Raw genomic sequence first — 16686 nt, 5'->3', positions numbered from 1 at the left:
ATTAAAACAAACACTAACACAGGAAACAAGAAGACAAAAACTTACTCGATATGCCTGCACTCCCCTTTTCTCCTTTTTGACCTTTAGGCCCAGGATATCCTTAGGAAAAGAAAAACAGCAAAAGAAAAAAATCAGTTTAATACCAAATGCTGATATCTCACTTTCCTTCTCTGCCCCCTCTTTCTTTCCCTCTCTATTCTTTTGATTATTGGAGTGCTGGAGATTGTACCCAAGGCCCATGTATACCAATCACGACTGTACCACTGAGCCATGGCCCTAAACTCGACAGAACCTGCTTTAAATGTGCACAGGGCACCACAAAAAAAGATAACCATTTATAGTAACTTGTAGTTAGTTAAAAATAATAATCAAGTCATGCTGATAATGATGATGGTCACTCTTGAAACACCATTGTAATTTTGGTATTATAATAACCAAAGTTATTTACAAGGCTGTGACATATCCCCTTTTCACAAAATATGAAAGATGGAATAATGTCTGCATATTAATTTACATTTTCTTCTCTATCTGACTCTAACTAATTCCACCTCCAATATCCCATCATCTTCCAACTTATCCTCAATGTTTACTTTTTCCCAGAATAAATTTATTTTTATGTCTCATTATTTGTTCTTTTGTAACAGAACATCCTGAAGACTGGACTTTACATGTTCAGGGCTTCCAATATCCTATTCCAAAGTATTCATTGGTCCCTCAATCCTCTAGTGTAATTACATTTGGCTATGAGAATTCTCATCCATATACACAGGGATGCAGCTCAAGTGCTATATGAGGGCCAGTGACTCAAACTTATCAGTGAATGTGGAAATGCTGACCATTGGTGTTTGTAGATGGTTTGCTACCTTGTCCTCAGTTTCACTTTAAATGATAGTGTCTGCAAGATACTTATTTGATATCAATAGATTTCCATGGCAACAATTTCATTTTATGAGAGATTCTGTTTTACTATTAATTCTTCTCTCAACAGTATCAGATACATATTTTGTAAGAAGTATCATTTTAACAACAATACAGGAACGACTCCATGGCTGTTTGGTTCAAAGGCAAAATCATGGTTACTATTTTGTATTTCCCTTTAACTTTCCATTGGAACTGTATCAGAATGCACAACTTATGAATCACAAATTATGGAATATTATCAATGATTTTAAAACTTTGTTTTCAATTATTTGGATTTACCACATGCTAAGTTTGGGACTGAGGATGGCCTTTAAGCTTTTTAAAGCTGAGGCTTATCTTCCATTATGTGATAATAACTTTTTCCAATGCACATTTGCTTTGAAAGTTAGACACAATATTCATAACACATTTTCCTTAAGAGATGGCAGCTTCTGCAACGTTTACTGTGCTTTTAGTGTTTCATCTCTCACACCTTAGCTGGGCTCTGATGTCTATAATTTTATTCTCAATAAATGACAGAAAAGGACTTTGACAAGTCATCTGTGATTGCGTAAAATGTATAGATTGTGTGTGTGTGTGTTTATATGATCTGTGTACAGAACTAGTATGTTTGTATATTGTGTGTGTGTTTGTATGATCTGTGTACAGAACTAGTGTGTATATATATATGACTTGTGTACAGAACTAGTATGTGTATTGTGTGTGTGTGTGTGTGTCTTTGTATGAGCTGTGTACATAGGACATAGGAATTTTCCTCTGACGAGCAAAATTAATTTCAAATTATTTTAGACTATAAAGTTAATTATGTGAGTCCTGCTATTCTATTGAGAAAATGTTTTTGTTATGAAAGTATTTTATAAACACTGTCAATGAACCATTGTTGATTTGCACACTCTGTGATAACAGCATAGCAATACAATACCTGTTCTCCCAGCCTTTCCAGGTGCCCCTGGGTATCCTCGATTTCCAGGGAAGCCAGCTGGCCCCCGATCACCTTTAAGGCCTGGAGGACCTACATGGTTAATAAAGAAAACAAAAAAATGTCTATAACAATTCATTTTCAAACGTATTTGAGCATCCAATAAATGAAGTAAGCGATTCTCTGAGTAGAGTATAACATTTTTCCTATCATCGAGCATTCAAATGAAAGATAATAGAATATGTGGCATAAACATGTTGCAATGAATATGTTACAGTCAATGAAAAGCACATTGTCAGTAACCTAAAAACACATTTTCTGTTTTAACCAGTAAGTTACCATCATCAATCAGAAAATTTCAAGTGGCAGATATTTCTTTAACTGGTATGTAAAATTTTTGAGGCTTGAACTTTTAATATTTACATCAGTAAAAGCACAGTACAAGCAATAAGAAGTATCAATGAGTATTTATTTAAACAACAAAACTTTGAATTATTTATGAATATGAAACACACACAAATAATGAACTCTGAAAATTACCATTACTTTAGCTCATATCTCTAAGATAACTATAAACATTCCATTTGTAGAAAAAGCTATTATGCTGAAATAAAATATTTATTGTAGGGTTAAGAAATTTAATGTAAACTAATGTAAAACATTTTGTATCCAATTTTACTTTGTTACCAGTGTTAATATCAGTTCACTGATTATTATTAATGCAATTTTCATTTGAATCCTCCATGGAGTCATGCTATGAAAAACTGATTATACTTCTTTCTTCAGTGTCAACCTTTACAAACATTGCCTTTGTTTACAAGATCCAGGAAGCAGAATTTATATGTTTTTAATCCACAGAAAAATATTTGTCTTTTAACAAATGTTAAGTTTAAGAAATATATGATGACAAATAGTTAAGAAATATCAGTTAACTCATCATAAAATGAATTATTAGGCATGTAATCTAGATAAATGGAGTTATATAGTAAAGGTGGGCCATTATAAATTAGCATATTTATGCCATATATATATATATATAAAGAGAGAGAGATAACTATGTATACCAAATGAAGCATGTAAACTTTGTAGTGTACATTGTGTATATCACTTGATTTTATTTAGCATGTAATCTAAAATGGCTTAATTTATTCTACCCAGATAACCTGACATTTAGACATTCCTTCATTATGCAGCCTGACATCTGCACTAACAGTTATTGAGAAATGTGGTTTGCATATAAAGTGTCCCCTTAAAATACTCAAATAGTAAAGTCTGGTAGTGTTACCATGAGTTGAAGGTATCACAAGGAACAATGACCTCTTTGATGTATTATTAACCAACCTATACCATCAGAGCTCATTACTAGTAGGACATTTTCTTGCCATATTTCCAAGAAATTGGCTCTATAAAATGAATTGTCATCATAGTACTTCAAGAAACAGTACATTTTAATCTACTATACACACTACAGGTTGTATAATAATTAAAATATATAACTATTTAGGGCCCATATGGTAACCACTAAAGTTTCTAAGATACTCTTATCATGGCTATAAGAGTAGATATTTGTTAAGCTGAGTCTAATGTGATAAATGGCAGTATATATAAAGTTTTGGTGAATGCAGAATTGTGATTGGTCATCATCTATCCTTTATTTCCTGATTTTTATGTCAAATTTGAAGCAATTAGACATAACACTGAGCAAAATAGAGCAATGAAGTGGGCAAGAATCCTATCTGTTTTGCAGTTTGGATAGTTTGATGCAGCTGTCACGCATCAAACCAAATAGCAATCCTCCACCTGAAAGGGTTATTATCTACCAGCAACTATAATTAACTGTTGTGTGAGAGAATTGCATAGTATCTATTTGTGTAAATGAGCAGTGTCCTCAGAAATACACTAAACCCTTGTTATCACTTATCTTGACTGCCACCTTGATTGGATCTGGACTTTGGATCTGCCCCTGTGTGTGTTGGGGACAGAAAGTCCATTGAGGGCATGTCTAAGAAGAATTAACTGAGGGAGAAGACCTTCTCTTGAAGTGCGTGACACTGCAGTCCTTTCCTGAAGTGTGTGACACCTTCCAGCCACAGCTCTGCAGTAATGAAATCTTGATGAGGATTAAACAGTGCTGCTTGCTATATGACTTTGCTTCTTGCTGGTCAGTGTTTATTCTGCTGTTATGACTACTGTGGCTGTTCTGCTGCAGCTGTGGCCAATGTTCTTTCCTGCCATCAGACTCCAGCTTCCTGATGCTCCAACATAAACTGAAAAACAGTTACTCTGCACGAATATCCTAAGCTTTTAGCTTCAGATTAGAAGTGCTGAAGCAGTCAGCATTATGAACTGAGTAGCCAATGGGTTCTCTCCCCTCCAGCATGAAGACAACTGTTGAATTATCCAGCCCCCATTGTGTAAGTCAACTGAATAATTCTTCCTCATTTTTATTTAAAATAGATTTTTCTTTCAAACAATACATCCAAAACACAGTTTCCCCTTCCTCCATTACTTCTAGCTACCCACCTCCCGTCTTCCCCAGATCCACTTCCCCTCAATTTCCTCTTCAGAAAAAAAAATAGGTCTCCAAGAGATGACACCAGACAGAACAAAACAAGATACAATAAGATAGGGTGAAAACCATCATATCAAGGCAACCCAATAAGAGGAAATAAGTCTCAGGAATAGGCAAAAGAACTCAAGACACAGCCACTCCCACTGTTAAGAGTCCTAAAAACACACCAAGTGAACAGTCATAACATACTCAGAGGACTTAGTGCTCACCCATGCAGGCCCATGATTGTCATTTCAGTCTCTGTGAGCTGATGTGAGCCCTGCTTAGTTGATTTAGTGGGCCATGTTTTCTTGGTGTCCTCCATTCCCTCTGACTCCTACATTCTTTCCTCCACATCCACTATGGTGTTTCCATAATTAATTTGGTAGGCGGCACAGTATTTTAGGTTGATATGGTGTCTAGTGACAAAAGCTGAAAAGTTCAAACTACTCTATTTCCCACATCTACAGATCAGAACCGAGGAATAACTCTTTCAAAGGGATACTTTCACAGCAAATCATGGGCCACACTAACTTTCTACGTTTGCACTATACGGCATTAACAAGATCTTGATAACAGTGACTTGGGCAGATATAATAATGTTGGTTACTTCTCCTATTTAAGATATGGATACAATTTTCTTAAGATGTGGAGTCTTCAACAAGTAGAAGGATTTTGCTGGATAAAAAATACTGCCATTATTATCAAGAGCACACAATAACTGGCTTTCAGAAAGATGAACATACACTATTTATAAATAAAGGCATATATATGTGTGTGAGAGAGATAGATAGATAAAGATTTTAAAGCCTTTTTGATATTTAAATTACAAGATACACAACAATATACTTGTATGATAGATGTTATTCATGCTTTTCAGCCTTGAGTATCTTTTTTTATATAACTTTGACTAGTCAAAATATTTATGAAAAGAAGAATGTTTATCTAAAGAGGAAAACTAAGATGAAATCCAATGTATTTAGTTAAAATTTTGGCCACTCAGCCTCTCCAATTATGTTTAGACCATTCAGTCTTTTATATTTTCAAACAGTGTGTAACGCATTTTTTGCAAAGAATGGCATTTGGATGGCATGACAATCACATTATTATTGTTATTGTTGATTTCAGGATTATTTTTGAGAAAAGAAAGTTCATGCTCTCTCTCCTTTTCTGTGTCTTCCATTATCTTCTTTCAAAATACTGCTTTCAAGCCTATAGCATACTCAGAGGAAAATAATTCAGAACAAATTTTCTCCACATAAAACACAATACAGAGAGTGGCTGACAGCCAAGGCAGAAGTCACTCATATTCTAGACTTTGCTTGCTTCCTGACTCCGTGAATTTAAACAGTATAAGACAGTCAAGGAACATGCAAACTATATTCAATTTTTGTGACATATTAATGTATCTATATATCATGAAAAAATCTTATCTTGAAAATTAATCCAACATAAAGGCAATTTTCTTGTTCTCTTTCACATATAGCTTTATATGTACTATACACTGTATGTGGTCTCTCCAAAAGCTCTCAGACTCATAAACAATCTCATGCAGTAACTACAAAGATCAATCATTAGTTCTTGGGCTACTGAGATGATCCAGTAGTTAAAAGCACTGACTGTTCCTCCAGAGGACCCATGTTTGATTCCCAGAACCCATGTGACAACTAACGATTGTCTGTAACTCAAATTCTCTGGGATCAGATACTCTTTTCACATCTCAGAAGATACCAGGCATGCATGTGGCACACAGACATATGTGCAACCAAAACATTCATATACATAAATTAATAAAATATTTTTAAATTAATTAATGCTTACCAAAGCCACACCCCTAGAATTTGACCACCACTGCAAGCTCACTGGCAAAGCAAAATGCCATTGTAGCCATGTGACTAGAATGCTATAATACATAATTCCCAATATGTGAGAGGGTTTATAAATACACAGACAAACACACACACACACACACACCACAGAAAAGATGAAATAGATATTCTCTCCTAAACACAAACAGGTATACATATAATTCAACCTCATTGTATATAATTAAATGGTTACTATATCTTTACCTATTGAACCTGGAACACCAGGTTGACCACTTTGTCCAGTAAGCCCTCTGTCTCCCTTTTCACCTGGGCGTCCAGGAGGCCCTTTAAAAAAACACAAGTTTTTATTATTTATATAAAACCTAGGTAAGCTTATTATTTATAAAGACAATTATATGGAAATTCAAATATTTCTATTTGCTGTACATTAGCATAAAATGAATAACTCTGATCTTCCTAAATGGCTAAGTACTCTGCTGTTGAGAACTGTAATGTCCTCATCTAAGAAAGATATCATAGTATTAAATTAATTCACATAAATATTTTTTGTGAGGGTAACACTTTGATAGGTTTTAAGAACCTGGTAACAGAGAAAGGGGCACAGTAATAATACAAAATGACATCAGTATTGTGCACATATTAAGAACTTACATTTGTAATACTCTGGTGAAGATAAACATACATACATTTGGGTATGTTTGTGTATGTGAATGTATGTTAATGTCACAACAATTAAAGGAATAGAAGCAATGAATATGAATTGCAGAAAGTGAGGTACATGGGAACAGTTGGAGGGAGGAAATGGAATGGGTAAAATTAATGTAATTACATTTTAACGTAAAAAACTCTCCAAAACTATAAACTATGTGTTGGTAAAATGAAGCCATTCCTTTTCAAGATAGAATGAGTAAAACATAGATCATGTAGACAAATTGCAAGGCTGATACAGCACACAAAAGTGAAAAATGATGACTTATACTAGGAGTTTTAAGAGAGATATTAATAAATCTTATTTGAATAGTTGTACATAAGAAAAATTAGAGGAATTGTGTATGGTCTTTCTAGAGCAAGAGAATAAGAGACAAATAGTCTGAAGCAAGCTAAGAGTGAGGCAATTTACAAAAAGACTAGAAAAACAATAGATTTGAGAATGTAGATAGACATGTTGATTAAGAGTCAAGGTGTTGTGTGATATCTAAACAAACTCTCAGATATGCTTAATAAGTGGAAAGGTGTAATGAGTCATGTCTGTACATGGAATCATCAATCTACTTCAGAGAAGATGATGGACATCAAAAAATCTCCATATGGAGTTTACTTTCTTTCTGACAAAATTAGCCACTAGGCAAGAAGCTGCCCTTGCCTCAACTGCTGAAAGTATTCTGTCCAAATTGGACAAGCAGTATACAAAAGAAAATGACTGCCAAACCTTGCCAAGACAAGGTGGGAGAGTCCTTCAAATTTACTTCTTTTCAGAAAAGGCTATCAGATTTTTTAGGCCTGTAAGGTGAAGATGGATGACCCAATATTACCAAGGAGCCTTGGGTAACTCTCCAGGTTGTCAGCTGTTTCTGTGATTTCTTAGTTTCATAAAGTTTTTGCTCTGCACTTACTGTTTATTCAGGTAATATTATACCTTTGTCAGGTCTCTGATAGGGTTGAACACTAGATATAGTTTTCCTTGTTATCAATTTCAGAAAAGAAACTTAGAAAGAGCTGTAAAGTATATAAGGTTGAGGCATGAAAAGACAGTATTGTGTTTGTATACAAGTTAGGATAGAAAGTAAGTAAGTACAACACATTGGACTCACCGAGATAGGATAGATAATGGAATATTTTCTATGAATTTGTCAAATGCAAATGGACTGTATATTGATAATATAATTCTTGTCTGTATGTATTTGTATACAGGTACTGTACTTATTGTATAGTTTTGTTATGTTATTTAAAACCTTTGCTTTTATTTAGACAAATGGGGGCAAAAGATGTGTGATATTTTGATTGTGTTCTGACATGTAAAGCTTGCTTTTAGTCAGAGTACAGAGCCAGCCACTAGATGACCAAAATTAACCATACAGGTTTGGAGGACTGTAGACAGAGAGGAGGCAGGGCTGAGAGAGGATCTCGGCCTTTTGGATGGATGAACAGTAGAGGTAGGAAGAGACTGTGGCTGCTTGCCTGCTTCTCTGATTTCCAAGCTTTTCCCTGATATCTGGCTCCTGATTTTTTATTGATAAATATTAATTAGATTTTCACTTCATCAATGTTTTGATTTTGGAATTTCAAAGTGTGGGGATATAGACTGAAATGCACAGTGGAAATAACCAATTAATCAAAGGCTGATTCATCCATACTTTTTTTCCCCTGTGTTTTAATGTACTAATGAAAGAAAGAATAGGTATGACATATACTATATGTAAACTATAAAGTACAGTACTAAGGAAAATATCCTAGCAACAAGCTGACACCAGGCATAAATATCAGGCACAAAATCAGGATTCATGCAGTTACTTCATTTCCAGAGGTAAACATTAATCTGAATTTGGTAGCTCTTCTTTTCTTTCAATCTGAAAGCATCATTTTTATTAGGTATCAGTATATATGCAAATATACTTTTTATTTTTGATAAATTGTGAATATTAAAAAACTAAGGACCAAATAAATAAATTGGGATACAACATTGTATAAAGCATATGTAAGCCTACAGATTCAATCATAGCACCAACAAATAAAGGATTAAGAGAATAAATAAGTTAGCAATGAATAAGTCAAATTATCCTGTATAGTTCACAAGTGCTGATTTTAAGTTTCATTGGTGTTTTTCTTAATTTTTTATTATTTTAATTTTAAATAGCTTGTTTTATATGTTAAGGTTTGGATGATCCTACTTCTTAATTGTCTTAAAACAGTATAAATTAGATAAACTTATGTGGTTATGAATTTCTAATCTAATTATTAATGAGGAAAAATACTGACATCAAGGTATTCAAAATACCTTGAATAAAGCTTAATGGACATAGGAGATAGAATGAGACAGTCGAATTTGACTTCATATACAGAGGAAGGAGAGAGAATTGTGAAGTAGTTATGTTAAAGGGCAATTAGGAACTAGGGAGAAACTTAGTAAGTACTTGAGTTGAATCTTCAGAAAGAATAAAGAGAAGGGGGGATAGAAGGAAAGAGGTAAAGAATGAAGGTTGAAGAGAGAATTAGAGAAAATGGAAAATGTTTGCAAACTGATCATAGTCTTAAATCAAATTTCTTGGAAGTACAACAAATGTATAATCCAAAAATTCTCCACCCAAAGTTCAGATTAGTGAGATCACACACATTATAGATAGAGAAAAGAACAATGAGGATAAGGAAAACCAAAGGCCACAGGAATAATGTCTCCAAAATACATTGGGATGTCTTATTGTGATGTTGTACACCTACGGCTTTAAGCAATTTCCCAAAAAATATTTAAAATTACAAACAAAACTAGAGGGCTAGGTAGAGTTTAGTGGTAGTGTGCCAACCTAACCTGTCCAAGACCCTAGGCTTGATCTCTAGCACTGAATGGGAGAAAACTGTATCTGTATAAACATCCCTGTTATTTTCTTGTAGATTCTTGAAGATTGCCTGAGAGACACTGCAGAGCAAATATCACACAGCCTTTTCCTTTCATTAGTTATAGTAACTAGTCCAGCAGTCATTCAAAGTACACACAATAGAGAGCAAATACTGGACCACTTAATTAAACAGATGAACATCTTCAGATGTTTGATATTTAGAAGCCAAATACCCATCAGTTATTAATCTCATAAAACAACCAAAATAATTGTGGACATAAAATGTGTTCAGAGTAAGACATAGGGAAAAATCAAGAGCAAAATAAGAAAATGGCATCAAGATCATATCATTGACTTTGTCTAAATGAACTTCTGAAACATTATTTTATGCAGAAAGAAGATGACCCAGAAGAGATAGATAACACAGATTTTTAGAAGAGTAATTGGCTAGCACAAGGGCAAGTCTGAATAAATTCTTTTAACAAAAAAGTAAGATGAATAATATAGACTAAACTCTGGCTTGTAAAAGTTCATAACATAGAAGTGAAGTGTAATCTCAAACAGAGGGACAAGGGAGTGTGTGTGTCATGAGGCAAAGCACTTTCAGTTCCCTGCTTAACTCAGTCACCTTTTAAGATGCTGACCAGCATTAACATATGCCACAACGCATTTCAACAGCAATAAAGATAAGCAAAGTGTGGCATGAACTTTCCAAACCCACTTTGGTAACTTTTGAATAAGAGATAAACATCAACTTTAGGGAAGACAGAACAAGAAAGGGAGGGAAAGAGACAAGCTGGGAAAAGAAAAACAACAACACAATGTAGGAGAAATGGGTGCAGGGAAAGAAGCTGTCAGATTGTAGTTTCAAAAACAATAATTTTTACAGGAGATAAACTTTAAACACGCATATCAGAAAGTTAAAACAATAGAAAAACATCAATAAGGTGAAAATAACTAAAATCTAATATGTAGATACAAATGACTTATGCTTGCTAAAGGGTAAGTTTCATTGGAACAGAAGATATTCATACATCTACGATTATCTTGACGAATGCTAGAAGCATTTCTAATTAACAGTATAGTAAGATAAGTAATGAGATTTTTCGTGCTTATATAGTCCTCTCTCTTTCATGTTTTGAGGCAGTATCTCACTGTGAAGTCTAGTCTGGCCTCGCACTTGTGGTGGCTTCCTGCCTCAGCCTTCTCAATGCTGACTCACCATGTCTGGCTTTACATTTCTCTTTAAGGAATTCTAGGGTGTGGGTGGCCTAACCATGTCTTGCCTCATACTACATATTCTGTGCATTTCTAATAACAGAATCCTCAAAGACCATTTACTTTAAATGACAGAAGTTCAAATATCAAATGTCTGCATATAATGATACATTTTAATGTCTTACCTTGAATGAAGGTGATATTTTTCAGTGCCTGGGAGTGTTCCCAGTCCTTCAGTCTGAGGTCATTAGTGATGTTATTCAATACTTTCATTTCCTCTTTTATTTCCTGTTTCACATGCTCTTGTTCTCCTTTCACAGACTGGATTTCTGCTGAGAGTTTGCGCACATGCTCCTCTAACTTTCTGATATTCTGTAAAACACAGTAAGCATCGCAACCTTTGTTACACAAAGTTACCAAATAATGTAAGTGGACAGAGATTTTGAAATTTGGATGTTTCAAAAGCATATAGCATTGGGCAAGTGCCTTGGGATAAGAATAAGAAAACGGGTGTTCAAAAGTGTAGCTCTCTGGCTTCAAAGCATTTCTTTTTTGGATAAATGGTTCATTAAGGTGCCTAGTTGAGACACATAAAATTGGTGGCCTATACATCTAAGAATGCTTCTAGTCCCAAATATACAAATGTAAATATTAAAAATGAAAAATAACATATTGTCATGGGGGTTTTAACTTTTCTAAAGTGAAATTGCTTTACAGTGTATTTTGTGTAAAACATTCTTATTTTATGAAGTTGTTTTATAGTAACAACTGAAGTTGAATGTAATTTTCAGTGATAATGATGAGAAGGATAGAGTTTTGTATATTTGTAAGAAGTTCAAGTTTAATTTTCATAGTATTTTACTCTCAATTTTTATTGCCTCTGCTTTTGATGCTTTCTTATTTTCATCAACTATAAATATACCATCAATAGATGCATACATACATGTACATATGAACAATAGGTACAGCTTTTTTTCTTTTTTCATATTTCTCTGAGATAGAATCTGATGCACCATTGGGACTTAAATGTGTTATTTAGCTAAGGGTGGTCTCCAACTCCTGACTTTCTTCCTCTACCTTCTCAGTGCTGAGATTACAGGCATTTACTAGCTATCATATATAATATATATATATATCAAAGTCTCTCCAACAGACTGCCCAAATGTTGGCTGAACAAGGATGACTACAGTGAATGTGACAAACTGGACACAGAAAGGCACAGGAGCAAATGAAGAAGTTTCAACCTTATACAAAGAACTCTGAGTAACTGAGGAGAGCTGTGAGCAGGAGCAGTGGCCTTCACCAAGGAACAGACACCAAATGGTTGTTCAAATGGTAAATCTGAAAATATACAGGTAGCATTATACAGACTGAACACATTATATTTAGGGACACTTAAGTATATACATATGCATGCATTAATAAAATAACAATTAGTGGAAAAAAGGGCCACGGATTTGAAAGAGAAAGGTATAGATGCCTGGAGAGATGAAAGTAAGGGAGAATTGCAATTAAATTATGATCTCAAAAGTAATATCACAAGAGTATTTACTACTGCAAAAAGGTTCTGTCTGCTTGCTTGTTTTGTAGTGCTCAGTTGAACTCAGGTTCTTATGTCTGCTGCGCTATCACTCAGCCACTGAGCTAGATCTTCAGACCAATATGCCTCATCTGGAAAATGACTTCATAAAGAGGGATGTTCCTGTTGATCATTTATTTTTGAGATTGTAATTAATTGCAATGTTTTCCCATTCTTTCCTCCCGACAAAGCCTTCCTGCTCTCCTTCAAACTCATAACAATTAATGAAAAAAGAGATCATCTATGAATTTGAAGAATGATTCTTTACAAGGAAATTACCTATCTTGCTGGTATTTAAATATTGATGGAAATAGAGTTTTCACGTAAAGATCCCAAGTCTTGAATATTTTGTGATATAGATGCTTTTTTTTTACATGGGTAGTAAAGTTTTAGTCAAATACTTAGGTTTTTAATGAAAAGAAACAACTAGAATTACTCAACAAAAATACAATCATAGAACAAATGTTTGATTTTTAAATTTTCCTTTTGTTATTAATATCTCTTTCAGGAGGAATAATCAATCTAGATCTTAGCCAGTATTAGCTATAAAATGATCTGGAGCGAAGGCCATAAATTACAGTACATGAGCTAGGTGTAATTCACATACTAGTTTTTATAAACAAATATTTATTGTATCACAACCTTGCTCATATGTCTGCAAATTCCAACTGATTGTTTCTGTGCTGACAATCCACGGACCACATCGTCCCTTCAGTCTAAATTTTTCCATCTGATCTAGAAGGAATCTTTACTAACAACTGTCCTAAAGTATATTTCTCTTGGCAGTCATACAAGAGGATGGATATGTGGTCATTCTATAGACTGATCATGTACTGATTATTGTGTAACTATGTTTTTTGATGGTCAATGCGTTTCATAGCTCAAGCAGAAGTAGAAAATAATGCATATTGAATCTTATGATGATTAGAAGTCTGTGCTGTTATCATATTAAGAACTCTTGCTGAAAATATGTTCATAATTTTCAAATTTTAATTACCAGTACAATAAAACTTGCATTTATCTTCTAGAAATGGCAAAATAAATTATCTAAAAATGCTACTCCATAAGATATCCATGTAAATAACATTAAGTTAGATTGTTCATAAAATTCACACATATATTTCCAATTTATATTTAGGTAATCTGAATCTTATAATTAATGTAATGGAAGAAGGCAATATATGGTCTTTATAATATAAAAACACCTTCATAGTCTAGATCCATTGGAAAATATTCACCTTTTGATGGTAGTCTGGTAAAGGTACCAGTTAAATCTCTAGAGACCTTGTATTAGATTGTCAGAGAAGTTGACATCAGTGGGTGAATCAGAAAACAAGTTTTGTGCCTCTGCTTTCTGAATTGCCCAAAGAAACAGAATCTGGATGGATTTAGTTCCAGAGTCAACTATGCCATTGTCTTCTGAAATGCTTACCTCCTGTTGCTTCACTGTAGACTCACTGACTTTGCTGTTCAGTGTTTCTGTATGGAACTGGACATCAAGCAGTGTAGTATTGAGACTCGTCAAGGACTTGGAGATCTCATCTAAGGAGTTCCCATGACCCTGGACTGATGCAATCAAGGAATTTAACTGCAGCAGAACATCATTAAGTCTTTGGTCAGTTGTCATACTGAAATTCTGGAAGCGTTCTGCATCTATGAGGTTGGCTTTTGAGTCTGAAATGCTTTGGATTCTCTCTTCCATGTCCTTCATGTGTTCCACGACAGCTGTAAATCTCATTTCAGCTTTACTGGTGTTTTCTTTTCCAACCAGATTTTGAGATGTATCACTTGTGTTAGTTGAACCAACTAAGCAGTTCTTCATTTCCCAATTGATAAACTGAGCTGAATATTTAAATAAAAATAAATCAAATAATAGCCTATATAATTTTGTACTCATCACTTTCAAATGCATTGTTTTTATTAGAGTATTTTCACCTATTATAAAATGTTTCATCATAACAGAAAATATGAAAACAAATGTATTACATGTATTATTAATCTGAACTAAAGTCAAACATCTGGTTGCATATTTTTCAAATCATATTTTCTTCCACTAACATAATTATATTAATTGGTTTCTAATACAAGTCTTCAGTATATAGCTCAGCTTGGCTTTGAAGCTGTTATAGAGCCAAGGCGAACCTCAAACTCATGAACTACTTGCTGTAGCCTCCCCAGTCCTAGAATCACAGAATCTAGGGACTGCCTTTTAATTTAGTGTCATAATAAACATTTTTATAGTTTTTATTTAATAATATCCTAAAAACAATTTGGTAACTATATTCTATCCTAGAATGGATCTGCCAGATTTGCTTAGAAATTCGCTGAATTAAGTTTGCTTCTATTTTCAGGAACTCATTCAACATTTGAAAAGCAGTCTTGTGATGAATCATATCTTCAGGAATAATTATTCTATTCAATGGAATTTGAGGACCATAATGAGTTGCTGATACATACTTCCAAATGGGGATATATTCTCTAAATGAGCTACTTATCCTTTCAAAATGGTATAGAATGACATTTTGCATAATTTATGAAAGAAGGAAAAATGAATGGAAATAAAAACATTGTCTTCAAAGATAAAAATTGCACACATTTTAATTAAATAAAAAGTACATATTATAATATTTTTACCACTTATCTATGATGATGTAAGATACTTAAGGAAAATCAACAATTACAAGTGACTGTGAATATTTTTATCTGCATGCTTCTTTTACAGTCTTAAAAGTTTGAGGCATAACATTTTCCACATATGATATTATAGAGCAGCAAAAATATATCTTCATATAGTTAGTATATTTAAATGTACACCTGAATCTGTTGAATTTAGTACAGTGTTATAGAAATTTTGAGAATTAAATTAGACAACAGAAAAATCTATATAGTATTAAGTACTATAGTAAAAGCACCAACTTTGTGCTTATATGGGATCAAAGGTTTGATTCTGGAAGCCAGATCTCACTTGCCATTCTGATTGATGTAGGCAGTTACCAATGATGCCCTTGCTTATATATCTTCAACCAACTTAAAAGTACTATCAGGTTCGACAATGGTTGAAACTGAGTAGAATAAATATGTAAAACTAATCACTGGAAGCTGACAACCATGAAAATTCTACTCAGTTACAAAGTGGATTATACATGAAAGAATATCTTATAGAATCATTGCAGCCATTACCCTCATGGAAAGAAATGTCTGCTAATTATTATTTATATTAACAATAAGTGTTATGTTTTTCAACTTATAAATATGTTATATTTTGTGCTCACATTTCTGTAATGTTAGTTTATTGAATATAGCAACACATTGATGAAATTTTGATATGATCTACAACAGGTAACACAATTATTGTATATAAGTCAATCAATAAATTGGACATATAAGTATATTTACTTGCTACAGGGCATCATATTTACTAAATTCAAAATGAGAAGCAAATTTTTATGTAGTCCTCAATTGAGGCTCTACGGTGTGAAATATCAATTGAATAGCTGGGAATAAAAGTACATCCCTCATCAAGGAAACTTATTGTTGGAACAGAGACCACTGTAGCCACCACAAGAAAAAACTCCTCAATTGCTCAGTGAGCATTGCAGAAGAGGGGGGTTAAAGACTTTAAGAGCCAGCAGATCAGGAACTTTTGTAAAATTGTGTATCCTCATAACATCAGAAGATACACATGTAAAGCCTCACCCACATGACTGCCCAAGCGTCAGCTGAACAAAGAGAAAAATAAGCAACCAGGAGGTGGTGGCACTCACCTTTAATCCCAGCGTTAGGGAGGCAGAGGCAGATGGATCTCTGGGAGTTGGAGGCCAATCTGGTCTACAGAGAGAATTCCAGGACAAGCTCCAAAGCTACAGAGAAACCCTGTCTTGAAAAACAAAAACAAAACACATACACAAACAAAAAAAGAGCAAACTAAGTAAATAAAACAAATAAGTAAGTACATTTTAAAGTAAAGATTACTCTCTGACAATATAGCTAGAAATGAGTATCACAAAAATAACACCAATGAACATACCAAACTGCACGGGGAAAAATCCCACAGGGCCTCAACCCTGAACAAAAAAACTACATGCAACGGAGTAAATTGGGACCAGGAAAGGTGCCCC

At 33.9% G+C, this 16686-nt stretch overlaps 1 protein-coding gene across 3 annotated transcripts in view; it reads right to left on the bottom strand.

The window, feature by feature from the left end:
- The window catches only part of Msr1 (macrophage scavenger receptor 1), a 62724-nt gene that overhangs the window by 27643 nt on the left and 18395 nt on the right, over positions 1-16686 (bottom strand). For all 3 annotated transcript variants that reach the window (XM_005066635.4, XM_013110695.3, XM_021225172.2), the window contains exons 4-8: positions 14001-14410; positions 11175-11361; positions 6464-6544; positions 1844-1933; positions 46-99 (exon numbers count right to left, since the gene is read on the bottom strand). In XM_005066635.4, the coding sequence (XP_005066692.3) occupies positions 46-99; positions 1844-1933; positions 6464-6544; positions 11175-11361; positions 14001-14410 (822 nt within the window). The remainder of the gene's footprint in view (positions 1-45; positions 100-1843; positions 1934-6463; positions 6545-11174; positions 11362-14000; positions 14411-16686) is intronic.

The sequence above is a fragment of the Mesocricetus auratus genome, unplaced genomic scaffold, assembly GCF_017639785.1.
Source record: "Mesocricetus auratus isolate SY011 unplaced genomic scaffold, BCM_Maur_2.0 Super-Scaffold_100026, whole genome shotgun sequence".
Classification (NCBI taxonomy): domain Eukaryota; kingdom Metazoa; phylum Chordata; class Mammalia; order Rodentia; family Cricetidae; genus Mesocricetus; species Mesocricetus auratus.
The sequence above is the reverse complement of the archived record's forward strand: the minus strand, read 5'-3'. Positions and strand labels throughout refer to the sequence as shown.